The 20,766-nt window shown below is 39.2% G+C and overlaps 1 protein-coding gene across 1 annotated transcript in view; it reads left to right on the plus strand.

Annotated features, from left to right (window-relative positions):
• LOC136856392 (uncharacterized) overlaps window positions 1–19,614 on the plus strand; it is a 39,152-nt gene extending 19,538 nt beyond the window's left edge. The window contains 14 exon segments of the mRNA XM_067134221.1: window positions 42–98; window positions 1,939–2,085; window positions 3,312–3,506; window positions 4,606–4,725; window positions 7,659–7,752; window positions 8,791–8,914; window positions 9,472–9,607; window positions 12,866–12,991; window positions 13,417–13,543; window positions 13,651–13,774; window positions 13,978–14,165; window positions 15,562–15,599; window positions 15,602–15,758; window positions 17,074–19,614. Coding sequence (XP_066990322.1) covers window positions 42–98; window positions 1,939–2,085; window positions 3,312–3,506; window positions 4,606–4,725; window positions 7,659–7,752; window positions 8,791–8,914; window positions 9,472–9,607; window positions 12,866–12,991; window positions 13,417–13,543; window positions 13,651–13,774; window positions 13,978–14,165; window positions 15,562–15,599; window positions 15,602–15,758; window positions 17,074–17,176 — 1,736 coding nt within the window. The 3' untranslated portion in view covers window positions 17,177–19,614.
• Window positions 19,615–20,766: the final 1,152 nt, after the last annotated feature.

Below are 20,766 nucleotides of genomic sequence, written 5' to 3' on the forward strand. Positions count from 1 at the left end.
ATTATTAGGGAACTAATGACACTCTTTGAATCTCTCCACAGGCCATATCCGGATACAGGTGCGGCAACTTCCGGTGTCAAACATGGCGGACATGGAAGGTAAGTCTTCAAAACATGATATTTATAATTAGCCAGTCAGACACGTGTCCCAATTACCGAATATATATTTAATAAATAACTTGCAACTGTATAAATAAATACTCCAACGTACCCCCAAAAAAACCTGGCAATTAAAACCCCAAAGAGAAATATATACGTAACGCCATAAATAACCGCGAACTGAAAACGCCAAATTAACCTCCCGCCAAAATTCGATTCGGGCGGAGAGGAGGAAGAAGAAGAAGCCGCCACGCATTCCCGGAAACAAAAGACGCTCTTTGGCGGGTTGTCACTCAACCCCCTCCCCCTCTCCCCCCTTATGAATCGATTTAAAAGCAAGAGGAATATTCATCCTACTGTATTTTATATTAATGTATTCACAAATGAATAAATTTATACATATAAAATAGGATGCTGGTCAGGGAGATGAATATTTACGGAGATGCACAGGTTTTACGTAAATGCATGCCAGCACTCTCTCTCTCTCTCTCTCTCTCTCTCTCTCTCTCTCTCTCTCTCTCTCTCTCTCTCTCGCGGGCTGTTACGGCAATCAATAAACTGTGGCGTGATACGGCGAATGGAGAAAGAGAGAGAGAGAGAGAGAATTGCTGTCGTCGTTTTACTGCTGTTGTGGGGATGTCTGACGTCTCACACACACACACGTACACGTACGTACACGTACACGTACACACACACATATGGTCGGCATGTGTGCCAACATTTTATTTTTATAAAGGGAATACATTTGAGTTGCTGTGCTCTTAACTTACTTAAAGTTAGACCTACCATTTTTTTTGTAGATGTTGTGGTACTAACTTGAAAGGCTTCCGGGAATCTTAACTTTTCTTTTTCGTAAAAATAGACTTAAATAAAGCGTTATTTAACTTAGTCTCGATTTGTATATTAAAAACATTATTTTTATTATGAATTGTTTTGATAATCAACCGGGAAAAAACAATCTTATGGAGTTTATTAAAGCCTAAACCTCATTGTTGTAGACCTAGAACCATATGGCTTAGATCAAATGGAAGTCTATCCGTCATTAACCGTAAATGTGGTCCACAACGAGCACCCATGAAAGAGAGATAATATATAATATATAAGGTGCTTATATATTATATATATTAAAAAAGCCAGATCTCACATACATAACTTTTGTGTGTCGTGGCCAGTGATGACGTCATACAAGCCGGTGGCATTCAATTGTTTCTGTGAAACGTGAATTTGGAATCAAGTATAATTGAAATTATAATAAAAAAAAAGGAAAACAGTTACAATTATACATTATTTTGTCGAATGTGACGCATGCCATGATATGTAGGAGGTAAATAAGTTAGATGGTGACTCAGCCATTTTTTTTGGGAGGGGTGCGTGCATTATGCTAATGAGTAGGCCTATTGTTTATCCTAATGCACAGAGTTCAGTTTTATATATATATATATATATATATATATATATATATATATATATATATATATATATGATTATTTTCAAGGTTTTTAAACTGAAGGAAAGGTGGAAATTATCACTGTAGTTTATTTATTACTGAATGCTAACATCTGTTTTAGTCAACAACATATGCTTATGATCAGAGGCACACTAGTTCTACAACACACATACATACATACATACTTATACTGTATATACATACATGCCTGTATGCTCATATATATACATATATGGAGCTGTCATGTTATGCGCACAACACATCAATTATTACATTACTTGTCAGTTTCCGCAATTTAACTTTATATTTTTCTCAGCATCCGGATACCGAGATGCATTTACGCGAGCCGTATCCCCAAACCGACCCTTTCTACATTGTCTCTCCTCTCCGCAGAGCGGATCGTGATGACGCCGAAGGGGAAGACGGCAAACTCCACGACGATAATGATAGACAGACGGAAGATGGCGTCGCAGGACGGCAACGTCCACGTGGGTGGGGGCCAGCATTCCGGAATCATCGTCAACAAGGACGTGACGTCTAGTAAGTGTGGCCCGACTGTTCCTCCTGTTACACCTGTCAAACTTTCCTGCTGTCAGTTTCAGTTTCAGCGCCGAATGACCTTATAGGTCCCAGCACTTGGCCTTTGGTCTAAACTCCATATTCTATTCTGTTCTAGACCTATTCCCTATTCTCGGTACCCTCTTGGATACGCTTTCTCCTGTAAACCTTGAATCCGAACAGGAACCACATGAAGAAACTCCAACCTTTCCTGGGGTGATTCGCCCTCTCACTTGTTAGGTCAGAGTCAGGTCGCCACGAACCATTCCACTCTGACTTAGCAGGTGAGATTCATATCCATTGTGGAATGGTTAGTGTCTTCGTGTACGAGAAGTGACGAGGCCTTTATTTGGCATAATACAGTACTGAGAAAACATACGAACGTCTTCTGAATGAGAATATAAGATTCGATGATCTTAAGTGAAAGAGAGTCATATGAAAGCCGTGTCTCTGAGCCCCTCGAAGTTTAGCATTTCCATAAGATTTTTCACTGTAGGGAGTTAGTGCCACCAGTGCACCTCATGCTGTGCACTGTAGGCATTACTTAAGGTCCTTTGCAGCTTGTCTTCCTTAGGGACCTAGCTGCAACTGCTGTCGTTCCTTTTACTGTACCTCCTTTCATATTCTCTTTCTTCCATCTTACTTTCCTCAGCCCTCTGCTAACAGTTGATTCATAGTGCAACTGCTTTGAGGTTTTCCTCCTGTTACACCTCTCAGACCTTTTACTGTCAGTTTCCGTTTCAGCGCTGAATGACCTCATAGGTCCCAGTGCCTTTGGCCTAAATTTTATATTCAGTTCAGTTCAATTCTAAGATTTTTGGGGGCCTTAATATCTAAACAATGCTTTGATTCCCTTTGCCAGTGTCTGAAGTCTTGGTAATTAAAAGATACCATTGCATGAACAGATTAAAGTTGATTGACCACTCATATCACAGCTCTCTCTCCTGGGCTAGCTTAGGGGCTCCCTGTAAGGGGTACCATTGTTATACAAATACTACTACACTCAGGTGACATTTGATAATCATATTTTACTTTCAGGTGTAAATATATTACATATCAGCATTGAATAGGTTTGGCCTCAAGGGATTATAGTGTGTTTTGATTTTATAATAATTTTTCTTAACATTCTCCGTACTTCAACACAAAACCATGCGTCTACATCGTGCAAAATATTGAAAAAACTGAGTGATTTCCTTTTCTGACTCCAGACGGCATCGAAGACACTCCGGCGCAGCTGCAACTGGAGTTCAAAGTGTTCTTGATCAACGCCCAGACACAGAAACACACGCAGGAGAGCCGACAGCTACGCTTCTGGTTCCGGGACACGGTCGCGGACAAGGAGCGCATGAAGAGTGCCCAGGAGTTCTTCAAGGAGTTGGTGGCGCCCTTGGAGTTTCCTCGAGGTGAACCGATGTTACGGTTTTGATTGTTTCAGCAGGTTTTTTTTTTTTACAGTTTTTCTGTAGGTGAGGGTCAGTTAAAGGTCCTGCTTTTGGGTAGGGGTTGGTCAGAGCCAGTGAAGTCTTTTTGATGTCCTTGTGTGATGTATTAAAGTTTAATCATTGTTGAACATATTGTAGCAATTTTTATTCAACAGATTTGTGGTCATATCTAACACCTTGGGAAAAGCCACAGATGTAATTAGCAAACCCTGTGCTTATGCTAAAAGGTGACACAGCTTAAGAATATCTTCCAGTTACAACACCTTTAAATCATCTTTGTGCATCTGCAGATGCTAAAAATATATATTCTCTTCAGGCAGAACAATTGTGTTCATGTTAAATGGATCATTGTCTACATGAATGCAGTCATACATTGCCGAGAGGTCCCTCAGTGTAATGTCATTTGACATCTCATTACTTTGGGGTTTCTGAACCTTTCTTCTGGTCTTCTGTGGTACTTTCACTTCTTGTGGGAAAAGCTAGGAGTGAAAGTAGGGAGACCAGTGGAAATAGGCAGTAAATCTTGAAGAAGGTCAATAAAAACCTTGGACATTCATTCTGGTAACTTGAACTCATCCCTCAGAGAAAACACATTATCATAAAAATCCCTCTTTTGTCAGTTGGTGTATCAATGTGGCCTCTCTTACTGTCCCAAATGAAAGTTATATGTTCAAGATTTCTTGGTAGTCCAGATATACTGAATTCAGTTCCCCAATGACCATTTGATAGAGGCATAGCAGCAATTGGTGCTCATTTATTTGTCAAAACTAGTGGCTTTATCTCACAGCTGTGTAGTGTCCTCAGTATTTCAATTTCTGTACGCCTCTTATGCCTGGGAACCATTACAGCACTTAACTGCACTATACTTTGCTATTTAATACTGATAAGGTTTACAGGGTCATGTTTAGATAGCACTGACTGGAAAACTCAATAAGTGTGGTAGTCTAAATTAAAGAGACAGGAATGTGGAGTTGGCTCGATTGATGAGGTCTTTTTGAACGCTCCCCACGTCCAGTTGCAACTCACAAACGTTGCCTAATATTTCTTCGCTTCGTTGCAGATTACGTCGGTTTCATCAAGAAAATCATGAAGATGATGCAGCTCAAGTATAAAAACATCAGCAAGATTGAAATCGAGTTGAAGCAACTCGAGGAATCTGACAAGCCGCCAACTAGACCGAGTAAGTCCGGAGTCCATTTCGTACGAGACTGTATGATATTTGCGCATAAGTGCTCAAGATGTCGAGTAGGGGGTCACTGAACTTATTGGAATATCTATTTTTACCTTTGTGATTTCTGACTTATTGTTCCAGTCAAGTCGTGACGTCTAATCAGTACGGTGCCTAACTTAGCATCACCTCTGTATGAGAAAAAGTAAAAAAGAGATTGAACCAGCCTCTTAAGACTGAAAAGGACTTGTTTTAAGTATTAGGGAGAGTATTTTGTCATTAAAGAAACAGCCAGCATTATTTTAGTAATCCAATGTTAGTCTTTAGTGCTTTGAATCTGTAAATACTTTCGTTTCTGTAAATAAATGAATAGAAGGTAGTGTTCAGTGTCAGCACAATGTTTGATGTTATTGCAATAGTCATGATCAGATTTTAGAGGTATTGCAAATGTGTGCTCTCTGAAGATACAAGTGTGAATATTGTATACTGTACATAATTTGCCATAAGCAGTTGTTACCTATCTCATACCCTGTTTACCCAGCTGACATAGGGTCCTTCGTCCTTCTTTCATCAGAGTGTCCATCTCCCATCTTTCCTATCCACGCTATCCTCCGTAATATCAGCACGGATCATTTTGGGATAGCCCTTTACAATATATAGACATGACATTTTATTCTGTGGTAACAAGTGTAGTTTATGTACGAATATTCACCCTGTATTCCTCTTGATACCGTGTCCACAGCAAGGCCAGGGGCATCTTGTACACAGTGGGCCGCAGCGAACCCGACAGAGGTGGCTATGTGGTAGATGAGTTTGGTCTCCCCTCTAACAAAGTCCCACATTCACTGCGTTCTGCTTAAGCATTAGATTTGAGTGACGTCAAACGTCCCATCTTGTTGAAGAGCGATAGTTTAAGTTTTCGAAAGTCTGAATCTCCGGGCTTTTAGACTAATTAGAATTGTGAGGTGTTCCATTTTTGAAAACTGTCGTTTTTAATAATCAAGTTCCCTTTTGAAGATTTGAGTTATGTTAATTTCTATCGTGTATAAGAATCCTTAAGCGTATTGCAGTGTTTGGATAATATCAATAGTATATTGAAGGTTTTGTAAATCCTTGAACTCAGGAACTAGGTGATCAATCTCCCTACTAGTCTTTTGCTTAAACAGAAACTTGCTTCCCAAGGCTATTATGTAGGAATTATGTGCACTGATCTTGTTAAGATAGTCAGAGGTTACTACCCCCTAGACCAACTAAACCCACTCACCGTCCATTTGCTGCCGTGTGTAATTAATCATATGGTGGAGATTGTACTAAACAGCACTGTTGTTTGTTTATATGCTGTAGGTGTTTCCCCGTGTGTCGTGGTTTATTTGAAGTATAGTCTAACCAAACGTAGTCATAGTTAACAGTTGAAAAGTGAATACTCACAGTTTTGTAGTAGAAGAATTTCAGTATTTTCTCATTGATATATCTCTCGTGCCTTACTGTTTTGTACTGAGTTTGGTGTAGCACATCATTCAGCAGGATCACCTTCCGTAAAGGTTCCCCAGCAAGACCAATTAGTAATGTGATGCTTGAAGGATCTGGGGAGGAAGGTACAAAAAAAATATAATCTGGGGTATGCTTGGACACGAACAGCAAAAAGAGAAATTATCAAAAAAAGAAGTGTTATAAAGCACTGAAGAATAAAAGGAAGACAGTGTTGCAATGAATTTGCAACAGTTTACTGGAAAAAAAAGCAATATTGATTTAAAAGTTTTGTAGGAGTTCAGTTTGAAACTCGCAGCTGGTATCAGTGATTGCAGAGAACACTATGTGACGATTTGGGTAAAAGATGGAGTTTTTCCTTACAGGCTTTCTGTGTTTTTACTTTTTATCCATTCCACTGGTCTCTTCTCACTTAGCTGTCCAACTTCTTTGTCTTGACTTTGCTCCAATTGTCTCATTTTTTGGGGAGTATGAAAGTCAAGATATTTCACTGTGATTTTGTTAGCCTACTTCTATGGCAATAATTAAGTCCATCAGACATAAATTTTGTGAATTACTGGTAAAACATGTATTGTACTGTTTTATGCGGTGCTAAACATGTATGTTATGTGACCAGAGAATGGATTTTTATTTAAGAACATCAGTTTTGAATAACATGAAGTGTGTTTCGTGGACTGTAACCTATCTTTGGTCCAGTGCCTTTGTGTGGGAATGAAATTTCACGATTGCCTTAATATGCATTCTTATGTAGCCAATTAACCTGCTAATTTCCTAATGTATTTGTGAAAGTACAGTCTTATTAGTTTTGTTTTAAATGTACTAATGTAGTTTGGCACAAATTTGAAAAAGACTTGCTGTTGTCAAAGTAATATGCTTTGATGTAAAGTATGAAGCATTCCTATGAAAATGTCCATTTCTGACAGTGTTGGACATAAGGTACTGGAATTATTTCCATTTGGGGCCCTCTTGGGTTTATAGTCTGTTGACTCTGTCCATAATGGTTTTCATCTGAAATTTTAAAGAAAGGAAGAGTAATCCATATCCTCTGATCTATCCCAGATTTCTACGTAATGTTGTAACATTACTGTGACCCAGTGTTTACTTGTCATTCAAGAACAGATTCTGGGGTGAGCTTAAGTGTAAAAGATGTGAATTACTGTCTCTTTTAACTATAAAGCCATATCTGTGAATGAGAGAAGTGTCCTTTTCAATGGTTTCACCTGCTGATTGTGTCTGTAATGAGGCCAATCTGTGATTGGTTAAACCCACCAGTACTGATGATGCATTTGTAAAGCAAGTATTTGTATGTGTGAAATGAAATATTCAAGAATGTTTGTTATTGATAAAATCTGTCAGTGTATGTTACTCTGTTTTGTATAAATTTAAGTCATTGTGGGTGATTTGGTGTTTAGAAAGTCAGGTTCCGTGAGATCCTAATCCAACTTTGTCCCCCACAGTGGAAGATCAGAAGCCGGAGCTCACGGAAGAGAAGGTCCTTGAAATGATCGAGTCGTCATATCCCAACCCCATTACCGTGAACGACATGGCAAAGTAAGTTGGGCATTTTAGCCTTAGAACAGTTCTCTTTCAGTGAATGTTTTTATTCTTGTTTCCCAGCAAAGTTTATTTGAACAGCAAATGCTATAGCAAAGATACATTCTAGTGCTTTCCAAGACTTTATGGCTGATCATAAGCAACAGAAGAGGATACACTAAAGTTTGACAGCTGTAAAGGATGACATTGCTGGAGGGAAGGCTAAGAATAATATGTGACATTGCCAGTTTGGTTTTAAGCCTGAGAGATCACCAACAGAAGACAAGTACAAAGAGGACAGGACATACATAAATGTTCTTTTAGAAGACACTGGCAGGGCACCAAAACAAGAAATTAGCTTGCTTTGCAAAAGCTGAGGGCACCAGTTGGATTCTTAGCTAGTGGTGTTACTGTGCCATAACAAGATTTAGAGTTAGGACGGTAGCAGGCATATCAGAAGAATTTGAAATGATGTTTGTTGTCCATCAAAAGACCATCGCAAGTTCTGTATTTTTATCACAGTAATGGAGGAAGGGACCCCCCTATAGAGTTGCTGTAAGTAGATGACCCAGAGTCAAAGAAAGAGGTCACAGTAATTTGTAAAAAATGGAAGAGAGGAATTGATAGGGGAGTAAAGATTGTAACAAGTGGTACCTCTCCCTGAGGTGATCAGGATTTCAAAATTAAATAAACTGAGAGCCATTCCATTGCAATATATCCCAGCCACATCCATTCTGATTGGTGTCAGATATACCACCCCAAGTGAACTTTCTGCCCTGAAGAGAAAACTCGAAGGTACGTAATCTCTCAGTCTCTGAAAGAGCTCAATCATGTTTAGCATTAGGCTAAACTAAGCAGTGGTTTGTATTTATGACAATGTACAGTATTTATACATTGCTTTAAGATATGATTTTTGCTATTGGTGTTCCCCAAGGAGTCCATTTTAAAAGTCCAAAGTTGCTAACAGTCCAGTTGGTGACAGTAGAATATAGTAGTTAGTAGAATCATTACATTGCAAGAATTTGATTTAATTGAACTTTCGCTGTTTTTCCTCAGGAGATCATCCGCTTCAAATGAAGATGTGGAACTCTTCATTTCAAATCTTACTGATAAGGGTCTCATCAAAGCCATGGCGCCAGGGTGCTTCACTCGCGTCGTGCAAAACGAAACCGATTTGAAGGTAGGACGGATACAAAACTTGACTTCAGTTGCTTTCAATATCCTGTCTCTGAGGAGCTATGTAGCAGGAATTTTCATTTAGATTTGAATATCTGCCTGGAAGGTATGGAAAACAAAATATGCTGTGCTCCATTCTCTACAATTTTCAGAGCCTGCCCATAGGTCTTTGTCCTGCTATTCTGACAAACTGCTCCTCGTCCATTCTCATGCGTCCAGACGATCTCAGCCCTTGAAGTTTCAATTTAGTTTTCTAGCTGCTAAACTCTACATCTCTGTAGCTCCTTCGTGTCACACCTCTTCAAAATCTTCTTCGTATTCTGTGCCAGTGACAATGTCGGTTTCATAGATCCCTTGGCATTACAGAGTTAATTGGAATGAATTTATTTTTTCTTTACCCTGCCATCATCAAGAGGTATCAGCAGATTCTTCAGATTCTTCTGAGTAGTAATCAGCATATTTATATAGTCATCCCTCTGGGAGCCCTATACATGACAAGACCTTTCTGTAGACGTGCTGAAAGCAAAGTTCTGTTACACCTTTCGTATCAAATTATTCTAGGTCGTGCGACAGATGCCAACCATCACATCCAACAAACAGCCAACAATCGCCATCATCACCGCACATTACTCGGAGAAGCTAGCCGTCGACACGATGATTGAGAACCAGGAAACGTTTGTTCGATACACTACAGTCGGTAAGTCAGTTTTATCGAATGTCTTTACAATACTACAATGTGTCTTGAATGTTTATCTAATCTTAATGCAATGAAAAAACTTATCATTTCATGACACGACCCTGTTCAGGTGTACTTCCCGTCAATACAAGACAGAACCGTCATGTTGCATTATAATGTGTAGAAACTTTATTTCTGGTAAATCTCTAGTAACCCTTATTAGTGTTTGGTGTTTGATACTTTTATTTCTTTTTGCAGTACGTTATACTTTTTGCTACTTTATTTTACCATTAGATATTGGGAGGATGCCAGATCTTGTAGTGTTGACGTTGGGTTTTACTGATACAAGTAGAAGATGCATGTAGATGTTAATTAAAGACAAGAGTTAAAACGCTAATGGCAGCTGACTTCAGTAACACAAGGTTGCAATAAACGCATCACGAAACATAAATGTCGAGGAAGGCTCGTGAGCCCTCGGCGAGTTGCCGTTGCATCTTAGCTGTTGTCCGTCATGCATTTCCATAGTAACTCTTTTTTTAGCAAAAGTAATTTTTGAAGCCTGAGTCAGTCTGATGACTTCATGAACACTCAAGTGACTGTGTGTAGCTTATTTTCAAAAGCTTTAAACCGTTGCCGGCGGATCCGATCTCGGATAATGACGACGGTATGTGAGTTGTTTTTTATTTTCCTCCTAATCGACTCTGTTCTCCGACCGCTTTCTTTGCAGGTGGTACGTACGGTAACATGCATGATTACCTGAACATGCTCTAGCATGGTAGTCACCATGTCATATCAGGTGGTTGCTTTTCATTTTATAAAAGTCTTCAGGTTCAGTAGATTTTATCTTTGTTTTTTTGTACTAAAATCAAGCATGAAAGCCCCCCTTGTTGCATGACACAGGAGTAGTTTGCTAAGGGCATGTCCGGCAGCATTTGTCTCGTCAGCTCGCACCCTTTTCGTGTAGGAGAGTCGTAGCTTTTGGGCGAGGGTTTGTCGCTTGCTTCGCAACGCTGTGACGTGTTTTTTTTTTTACATGTGCATGCGTGTGTTTCAGATGTACAAAATGTCTGCCTAGCGGCAGTCACGTGTACCGCTCTCTTGCTTAGTATGCTATGGAATCACTCTTAATTTCCACTTTTCATTCTCACTGTAACACAAGTTGGTAACAAAGTGTACACCTCTCACATGTGCACAAGTAACACTCCACTGTTGTATGCACAGTACAGAAACACTAACATGTATAACATTATGAATAAGATTGATTAAATTTACACTCTCACAGCACAGTACAGTATTCTGTCACTCCACTAATTACTCACTCCACAGTTACACCTCATAGTTTGGAAGAAATATTTACAAATGCTTTTGTGACTGTTGAAGAATATGTATGTTCAGCTGACGATTCATTACACAGCTGTAATTACTGTATGCCCCTCAAGATTAAAATATACATCCTTTAGGCCTTAAAGTTCTAGGTTACATTAATTACAGATTTATTCATTTATTTTTTTCTTTTGTAATACTGTAGTCTGTTCAGATCAAATTCAAAGGTTAGTTGAGTGGGTCATCTGCAACTGGTTATTGCTACTGTGCACAGATGATTGCATGTTGATCTATTGGTCCTTACACACCTGCTCTCCAACATATTCAACTACCCCAAACTCCGATTTTCCCCCCTGACTAAAGAACAAATCCTTCATAGGTCTCATTAAGCACTTAACAATAATAAGATTGCAGGTATATCATTTAATTCTCGACAGTACGTTGCTTTTATAGCTCATCTGTAAATTGTGTAAATCGATGCTACTACAGTTAGATGCAGGCTCAAGAAAGAGTATGGATCAAGGTGATTCATATAAATGAATTAGTCACTTAATAATAATTCTAAGTGCACTATTCTAGTGCAGCTTTCGTTTGAACTATCCAGGTGAGACGTGTCACTCCTGATATTGTCCAAATTGATCGGGGAATGTTTACACAACTGTCTATGACTGTTGGATTATCCTAGATGCTCCATTTAGTCGGCCCTACGCCAGTTATTCTTGAACTTTGGACCGCGTCATACATTCTGTTCTCCGGTGTGACGATTTGGCCTCTCTGTTACGTGACCTATAATCTTAAGCACGAGAATATTGCCTGAGGGCAAACTTTCCTTTATGTACAGTATTTATTTAGCACTGTTAATATATGAAAGCCTTCATTATTTGTATCAGTTCCCTCTGTGGATTTTTCCTTCAGTTCTTGGCCCCCTTTTCCCCACTTCCAAACTTCCACAGTGTGGAAAAAGTTGCAACGCAAGTCCCTGTACTCTCGGTCTGTCCCTGAGGAATGTATGCCTGCTATGAATAATGAAAATAATGATACGTAACAATGTACAGTTCTTCATGCAACATGGCATTGTACCTTGTGTACATATACCCCAACTTACCAGCAATAAAAAGGACATTGGTCTCACCTAAGTTGTCCCTACTCTTTGTTGTCAACAAGAACAACATTCTATCAGGACGCACGTAGATATTTAAAAAATACCAGTAGTTTTTAATGTCCTTTTTATTTGATTTGATTTTCTTAACCCCTCATTGCTGTTTGTCAGAGTCAAGAGTATATTAATTCCTTGACCATTTGCAGTTTGACTTGAATGCATCGTAGACCTTGGACACTTTTTACTGGAGATATCTAGAATTCACTTCACGAATACTGTATCTTAAAAAGAAATTTATTTTTGATGTAGCATTAACATTTCCCCATTCATGGTAGCAACCCTCTTTAACTTCATGAAAAGGATAATGCCTAAATTTCAAATGAAAAACGAGAGATGAAAGTTACCTTGCAAGTTTTAAAATCTGGTCACCGACAACTTGAAACTTAAAAAAAAAAAAGGGGGATTGCAGGAGTTTTAGGAAGAAGACATTGCTTATAGTTTGTGCCTCTCTGTTGCCAAGAACAACGTAGGTTTTAAAAGACGCGTAGCACCTGGTAAGGGAGATGGGTTTACACTCGACATGGGAGGGCCTCATTTTAGCGCTGGGTAGTTGCATCAGCAGAGGTGCCGGATAAGAGCAGGCGCTGTAGTTACGAAGCCATTACTGGGAGAGGATTGTCTTAGAGAGCAAGAGGTTTATATCTTTGTTGTTACTATCTCGTAACTCATTACTTTTGAAATTCCATATAATGTAGCATTGTCCCCTTTCGTTAGATTGTACGCTGTAAATAGTAGGATCGCAATATACCTGTCGTATTCCATGTCAAGAGGGGACTATACCGTACGTCTTTTTACAGGTGAGAGCAACATCTACACTTTAGGCAACATCGGTGCCCACAGGGTCGTCTGTACGAAGCTGCCGACTGTGGGACACGATCGCTCGGCCTCCATAGCTGCCGGAAACACGACGACTAGATTATTAGGTCCACGCTCATTTGTTTTTATTATATATGCAGTCAAGTTGGTTGAATGAGATGATATGGTTCTGTATCAGTCATTTTAATTGTAGACTGAAACTGGAAATTATTTTATATAGCTCGCAGAGGGACATCATCAATTCATTTTCTATAATGGGCAACTTGATTGAAAAGAATTTATTCAGCTTTCATGTAAGAAATTGAACTCTGTGCATTGTACTTCCTCTGATAGCTAAAATACATTCAATTATTTTGTTATTCTTGTTAGAATGACACAAATGCTTCAGAGAGTGTGTTTCGTATATATAAACCAGTAGCGTAGCTGATGTCTTTATTTCTGTTAAAAAGATTGTGATAAATTGCAGTTGATAGATAAATGATTAAAGTCTTTAGTGTTTTTCAGTAAAAAGAACAAGATTTTCTATTTTCAGGTACTTTCCAGAAGGTCGAATACGTATTCCTGGTTGGTACAGCGGGCGGTGTACCCCACTACACAGATTACAACAAGCACGTTCGATTAGGCGATGTAGTTGTCGCGAGTCCACCAGAAGGACAGAGGTAATAGTCTGCGATTTGTTGGTTGGGCTCAACAGTCAACTGGATAAAACAACAGAAATGATCCCTACTGTACAATAATCCCATTTAAATATTTCCCTATCTTTCAGGTTTATATACATGTACTGTGATGGGGCGAAGGTCCTCGAAAACGGAGCCTACGAGTTTGAAACGAAATCCTGGGGTCCTCCAGATCTGAGCCTTCAGAATATTGCTGAAAAATTAAAGGACCAAGTAAGTCGATGAAATGTTACATGATTTCCTGCCAGTGGTCAAATGCATGTCCTTTAGAAGCTTAAATTTCAAGTCAGTGTCCCTGTGGGCTTGTTCCATATAAATAGGGTTCTTTATCTTTTGAATAACAAAAATAATATATATGAGTTTATAAAGATTTTTAGCAGTTACAAGAAGAGACTTCATTCGACTGTCCCTTGCAGGGCGAGGAGAAAGAAGGCCCAACTCCTTGGCTCCAGTACATGACAGAAGGAAGCACGAAGTTAGCAGAGCAGGAAATGGACTTCTCTCGTCCAAACGAGGACACTGACAAGCTGTACATGAGTATAGGAGGGTCAGACGTCATCGAAGTATCCCACCCAGTAGCTCCCGAGGGAGCCGAGCATGTCAGGTGAGTTTGCGTCGAAATGTCACGACGTTTCTACAGTGATTTGAACGCGTAGTTAGAAGCAGTTAGTGTATTTGCTGATATGGTTTGCTAAGAGGGAACCGATGAAGATTAGGACCAGGTGGGAATTCATGCAGAACAAGCACAGATGCACGAGAATTGAGGAAAATGCATTAATCTGTTAAGGAGAAGCCCAACTCAATACATGATGATGACAAATACCTCTGCATTGTAATAGAATGAGATGTATGTTAATGAACCTTGTTATTTTATTAAAAATATGTCTTTGTGTACTTACAATCACTACTCACACTTCATGGTACAGTATTTGAATGACTATTTTCTATCCCAATTTTAGAGTCGATGAGGAAGAGTCATTACATTTCTTCTTCAGTTATATTATTACTGTTGGGCTGTGGAACAGTCTCCTCGAGAATGTTGTTAAATTGGAGCCTCAAAATTTTAAGCAAAGATGCAGAGCATTACAGTACTAACCTAAAGCAGCTCTCCTTGTATTTATCTACTTATTTAGACTGTAATTTTATTTTAACTTTCCTAATAACTGCTCAATTCTTTCTGTATTTCCTATTACTTTCTGTTACTTCGTTCAAATGAACACCATATCCTTTGGAAGTTCGAATTTCAAGTCAGCAGCCCTTATAGGCTTTTGCCATATGAATAGGGTTGATCTTCTGATTAATAATAATAATTATTATTATTCTTTGTAGGCAATGAAGTGCTGTATTTAGTTTTCTATGGCATTATTAGCCTTTGCAGAATTTCTATGGATTAATGTTGTCCACTCTTGTAGATTTTTATACAAATAGACATTCATACATATCGTCCCTTTTTTGACGGTGTTGAACATGCATTTTTTCATTGGCTTCCTGTTTCAGCTAAGTGTCGAGTGTCTCTCTTTCACCATCCAGGATTTATAGTGAGAAAGAAGCACCTGATACTTAGTGGGAAAAGGAAGTATGATAAAATCACCCTCGATGCTGACAACTCAAAAAATCATAAAAATGTATATTCAACACTTTCCCAAAACAGGGAGGATAAGTTTACAGAAATGCAATTTACATGTAATCAGTAAATGAACTCAGAACGTTTAATTATGTCTTCAGTGATTTGCATTACAGTACTAATGGCAGCATACATTACTTTTTTATTATTAGATTTAGTATTATTAATTATTATGGCTGTAACTGCAATTGTATTTGTTCTTGCACTGAGCTTCCTGCAAGACCATACTCAAACATTGTCATTACTGGTGCATATACCTGAATAGAACAGGAATTATCACAATGTTATAAAAAAAAAGTTGCCAGGTATTATGCTTAATGTAACCAACACAATGACCTATTTCAAATTTATATATATTTTCTCTCTGTTTTGGCAGAGTCCCCAACAGTCCTCGAATTCACTTGGGAGCCATTGCCTCGGGCGTTGTGTGGTTGGGAACGATCAGATCAGACAAGACTTCGCATCGCAGCTGACCGTCAACGCGTACGACCAAGAATTTGACGCCGTCGTCGAGTCCGTTTACGGAAATCGAAAAGATCACTACATTTTAATTAGGGGCATTTGTGATTACCAGTAAGTGCGACAAGAGAGTTATTGGTGTGTGTGTTGTTCTACCTTATACAGTATATGGTGAATGTTTGCTGTCTTTCTTTTTGTTGTAGTTTAAACATGAAGACCATATTTGGCCAGCAATTATAGTTCTGATCATCTCAGATATAAGTAAAAATGATTTTACCCTCTATATCTTGAAAACTGATTTGTACCATAGTCTTGACAATTATTATACCTGGTGTATTTTCTTCACTAACCAGGATAGCTTAGTCATACTTTTCCCAGTTAAATTCTAAGTCATTCATCCTTATTCACAAGGCTGAACTTTTTGGAAATTGCAATGAAAAAGGAACAGTGATTTTGCAAGTGCAAACCCTCCTTTACACAACTGCATTAGGTCCTCAATAATATGAAGCAAGGCAGTGACTACTTACAGTGACGATTAAACATAACAGACTATTTTCTGCTATGCCACCGTTTTCGGTTTGATACATTTTCAAATAAATCTCCTAGACTGAATGTTAAGTTTAAAGCACTGCACAGGGTAGTTGAGGATAGGAATTATCTTAAAGCCAGACCCACTGTGCACGTTTTGCCCCTTTTATTTATGAAATCCATTTGGAAAAGATTCCTACAAGTTAATTCCAGTTTTTAAGGATGTGATAGTCTGTCTTTTTTTATATTTCAATTGTCACAGGTCTATAAAATCAGTCATATTTTTTACAGATCTTTACCTCGCCCATTTTTTCACCAGTGACAAAATTATTTTAGGACAGTGAATATTTTATATTTCAATTCATTTTATTTGTGTAGCAGAGATACTTTGGTTATTTCGGTACCTTTGTAATCCTGACTTTAGCTTCAATGACCTTTGAAATGTTATTTCTCTGGGCCTTTCCTGAGAGTGTAGACTTATGAGCTAACAGTCAGGTTTAACTGCTTTGTTATTTTTCTTTAATTTAATTTTTTCAACTCCAGTCCTGACCTCCATCCACGTTCTCTCTTCCAGCTTTTTACCTGTCCTGACAATTTTTTTTTTACCACAGTATGACTGCAAGGTTCTCCTCCTGTTAAACCTTCAAAACCTCCTTTACTCTCAATTCCCCTTTGAGAGCTGAATGACCTGATAGGTCCCAATGTTTGGCCACTGGCCTAAATTTTGTATTAGGTCCCCAATGCTTGGCCCGTGGCCTAAATTTTGTATTCCATTCCATTCAATTCAACTCCAGTATATAATATAAAATGGCCAAAATAATTTCATTATATGTTTACTGTATAACTGAAAGGTTGTGATTTACTTTCTCAGAAATTCACGGAGACACTCCTCTTTTTTCAGCGACGGCACCAGAAACAAAGATTGGCAACCGTACGCCGCGCTAGCAGCCGCCGGGTTCATGAAAGCCATCATCTGCGGAATGGACGCTCCCACGGACGTGTGAGCGCTTCGACTGGGTCCGCAAGGAAGCTGGGTCTGGGAGTGCATGGTTGTTGAGAGATTGTTTGCGTAAGGAGTTCTGTTTCTTTGCGTCGCAAAAATGTTGGTCTAGTCTAAACATTACTGCTGAGTTTACGTCTGCAAAGCGTCTATTTTTTCAAGAGTTGTACGATGTGTTTTTCTAGGTAACCCTTTGCATTTTGATACGTATCGTTAATATATATTTGCATCGTATGCAAACTACTTAGTTCTGTTTTATTTACGTTGTGCATGCAAGATTTTTACGTTGTACTGGCAAGCAGTTTTTTTGAGTCATTATCCACTTATAGTGTATATTTATAAGGTGATGTATCCTTCAATGGCATATTGGTGCATGTTGAAAAGACAGCGTGGTTATAGATTAGTCGAGCGGCGGTCCTATTCTGTCAACTTGCTATTCTCAAAGACAGAAGTAAAGGGGTCTCCCCATCGAGAGATTTGTGGTGCATTTAAAGGACGGACTTTTTTGTTTTTTTAGTCAGAGTTCCTACCCGTTCGTTTCTTCCTTGACTCTCTTGCTTGGACTCGTGCTCGAACGTCCAGTCGTTTCTCTAAAGCCTGCTTTCGTTCACGTCTCAGATTAGGTTCCTTATGACCCGTATTCCGTCCAGGAGTTGAGTAAACGTAGGGTTTCTATGAGATTAATCTTGGCAGTTGATTGCGTAACTCACAAGATAATCGTAAGATTTAGTCACTTTCTTCGTCTCGTGGTCTCCTAAAAGTTTAAATGCTTTGTCATAAAAGTCCCTTACATTATGTGTACACCAAGCATTGAAGGATACCCCCAAAAGCATCAAGATTATGGTTAAGTTGAGCCCCACAGAAGCCTATTTATATGTAAAACAAACCTCGTCTGCAAGACACAACTGCACGACGAGTACAAGACAATCTTATCGTATATCTGTAGAATAGCCTCTGTTAACAATGTGATAACATACAGATTCTTCTTTTTCTTTCTTCCAAATGCAAGTTTTATATTTTTTTCCCGAGTGACAGCGACATTTATACGCACTGCTTTCATTCAGCAAGGAGGATGGTGCTTGAATTGCTTCCAAGTGGGTGGCATTTGATGTACTTCTTGCAACGTTTAGCTTTTCATTGACAACCTTCAAGTCGTGCATAGCTGTAGGTCAGTCTTTATCGATAAGATTCACGTGGGCTGGCGTGCTGCGTCAGAAGCGAAGAGGGCCGACAATTGCAAATCCTTCAGTTTCGCAAACTGGTCTCACATAGCGGCCACGTTGCTATTCGAAACACGAGCGGGTCGTACGTACTCGAGGAATCCTGGCGGCATAATATAAAATAACTAATGCCAGGCTCCTCTGAGGTGAAACTGCTCGAACGTCCGTCTTCCTTCGATGACCAGGCCTGTTAGCACACAAATCCTCATTTGCAGTGTTATGTGAAAATACGATATTTTATTGAATCTTGTTGAGCTTAGGATATGCCATTTATATAGCAGAGAGATTTCTATATGCATACTTAGTCACATAAAGCGAAGTACCGTACGTTAAGGCCGAAGAAGTGCTCTCACGGGCACTGAGAGAGTCGTGAAAGACGATCATTTTACTCACCTCAACTTAGTATGTCAGTTGTTCATAGATACTTAAGAGACCCTTTATGTTTTTTTTGTATATTTTTTGGAACAGAGGACCACTTTTACAGTCGATTAAGTTAACTATTGTAGAAAAGCATTCGGGAATCATCTCACATATCGGAGCAGCTTTGATTGGTCAGAGTGCACAAATACACAAACATACCTGTGCTTTACTTGCACAAACAATCTGAACACTGCCTGTACAGTTGTTTGTTCTGTCGGCTTTTTTGTTGGGCAAACACAGAGAAAGTTTTATTCACTGATTACCAGCAGAGTATTTCAGACGTTGACAATGAAAGGTTTGGCAAAGGCAGCTTGTAACATCAAATCACTGAATCAAAGTTTGAAGTGCAGTGAAAAGAGAGAAGTAACATTCAACTGTAACTCCAGTCCTTTTCACTGCTCTTGAAATTCGTGCAGAAATGAATTACGAGGATATGTTCATACAGTTGCAATATGACGAACCCAGTCAGGAATGCAAACGACGATCTGAAGGAGAGCTGTACGATTACTAGTCTACCGAATGTTATTTATTTTGTCTGAGTTCCCTGCTGCATAACTGCGTTATGCATAATACGGTGTCGAAGTTGGGATATTAGAGATAGTTTAGTCTTGTTAATTTTAGATTTGATTCTGAAGGGTAGTATTTCAATTCCAGTTAAACTTTGATATTTCCAAGGTATACAACCTGCGCGTAATTTTTGCAGAGTTCATCTACTTCTGTATTTGAAGCCCTTAGGTGATTATCCTGTTTAAAGTGTGCCAACAGACACCAAAGACTGACATAATAAAAATTACCAACTTGAGTCTTTGTTTGCTTAAACCTTTTGATGGATAATGCTGTTCTTATTGATCGACCTTGTGTTGGTTGAGAGACTTTACTTGCTATAGAGCGTAGACTGTTCTTTGAACTCGTTCATCTCTAGGGCACGTCCTGAGGATTTATTCAAGAGCAAGACACTAAAAAGCTGGACAGCTGAGCTGGAAGAGACTTACTGGAACAGATGAACAGATTTAGAGGGCAATTCAGGTGTGACGGCCCTACCCACATGCTGCAAAGAACCTTCGATACTGTCTCAGTGTGCCGCACAAGTTGCACAAAATGCACCCACCACATCTTTGTATAGGGCGGGCCATAGGTCATAAATATTAAATCCAAAACTGTATAAAATTTAAACCGGTCTTATGTTCCTCACACAACAGGCTCTGGGAGACGACAGCGATTGGTCGCCCACAGGCAACCTGTCCACTGTAGCGGACACAAGTCTTACTGAGCACGCTTGGTACTGCGAGTCAATCCGTGTCATCTTGGACAAGAGGACTGGCTCTTCCACCAATATTTTAGCCAAAACACCTGGTTGAGTCCACGCCACCCACTCTCTGGTATATTCACAGTCCTCAATTCCACACACACACAAGGGTGTTTGTAGGCAACAGACCTCCAACGTCACAGTGCTTATAGGTACCTGGGTGATCTGCCTGTGATTGTGGTGATCCCAAGCCTGCATGTTGCTTGCTATTACCCCCAAAGGTAGCCTTGACATGAAAGCACAGGTGCCCTCTGATAGTTCAGCCATTACTGAACAGGGAGTTGCACAGGTTCGTTTGTGAATTCTGGAGTTGTAAGGGATCAAAAATATGAACCTGTGAGTGACTGAACAAATAGGATAATGAAAGCAGGCTTAAGATATTTAAAAAAAAAGAACAAATTTGGAGAATTGACAACTGGGCAGGATGAAGGGATTGCAAATGTCTGACCACTGATGACAGACCCTGTTAGGAACAAATTGGAAATGAGGACATAAATGAAAATGAGTCTCCTTTGAAAAAGCTTTTAAAACGTGAAGACAAAATGAGGTGGGTGAGTTTGGAGAACAGCTAAAGTGTTCCTGAATACAAAACAGAGATGCCACATTGAGTAGCCTGGTAAATGTGATCTCTAAGTCTTTGGAAGACTG

The sequence above is a fragment of the Macrobrachium rosenbergii genome, chromosome 35 (assembly GCF_040412425.1).
Source record: "Macrobrachium rosenbergii isolate ZJJX-2024 chromosome 35, ASM4041242v1, whole genome shotgun sequence".
Classification (NCBI taxonomy): domain Eukaryota; kingdom Metazoa; phylum Arthropoda; class Malacostraca; order Decapoda; family Palaemonidae; genus Macrobrachium; species Macrobrachium rosenbergii.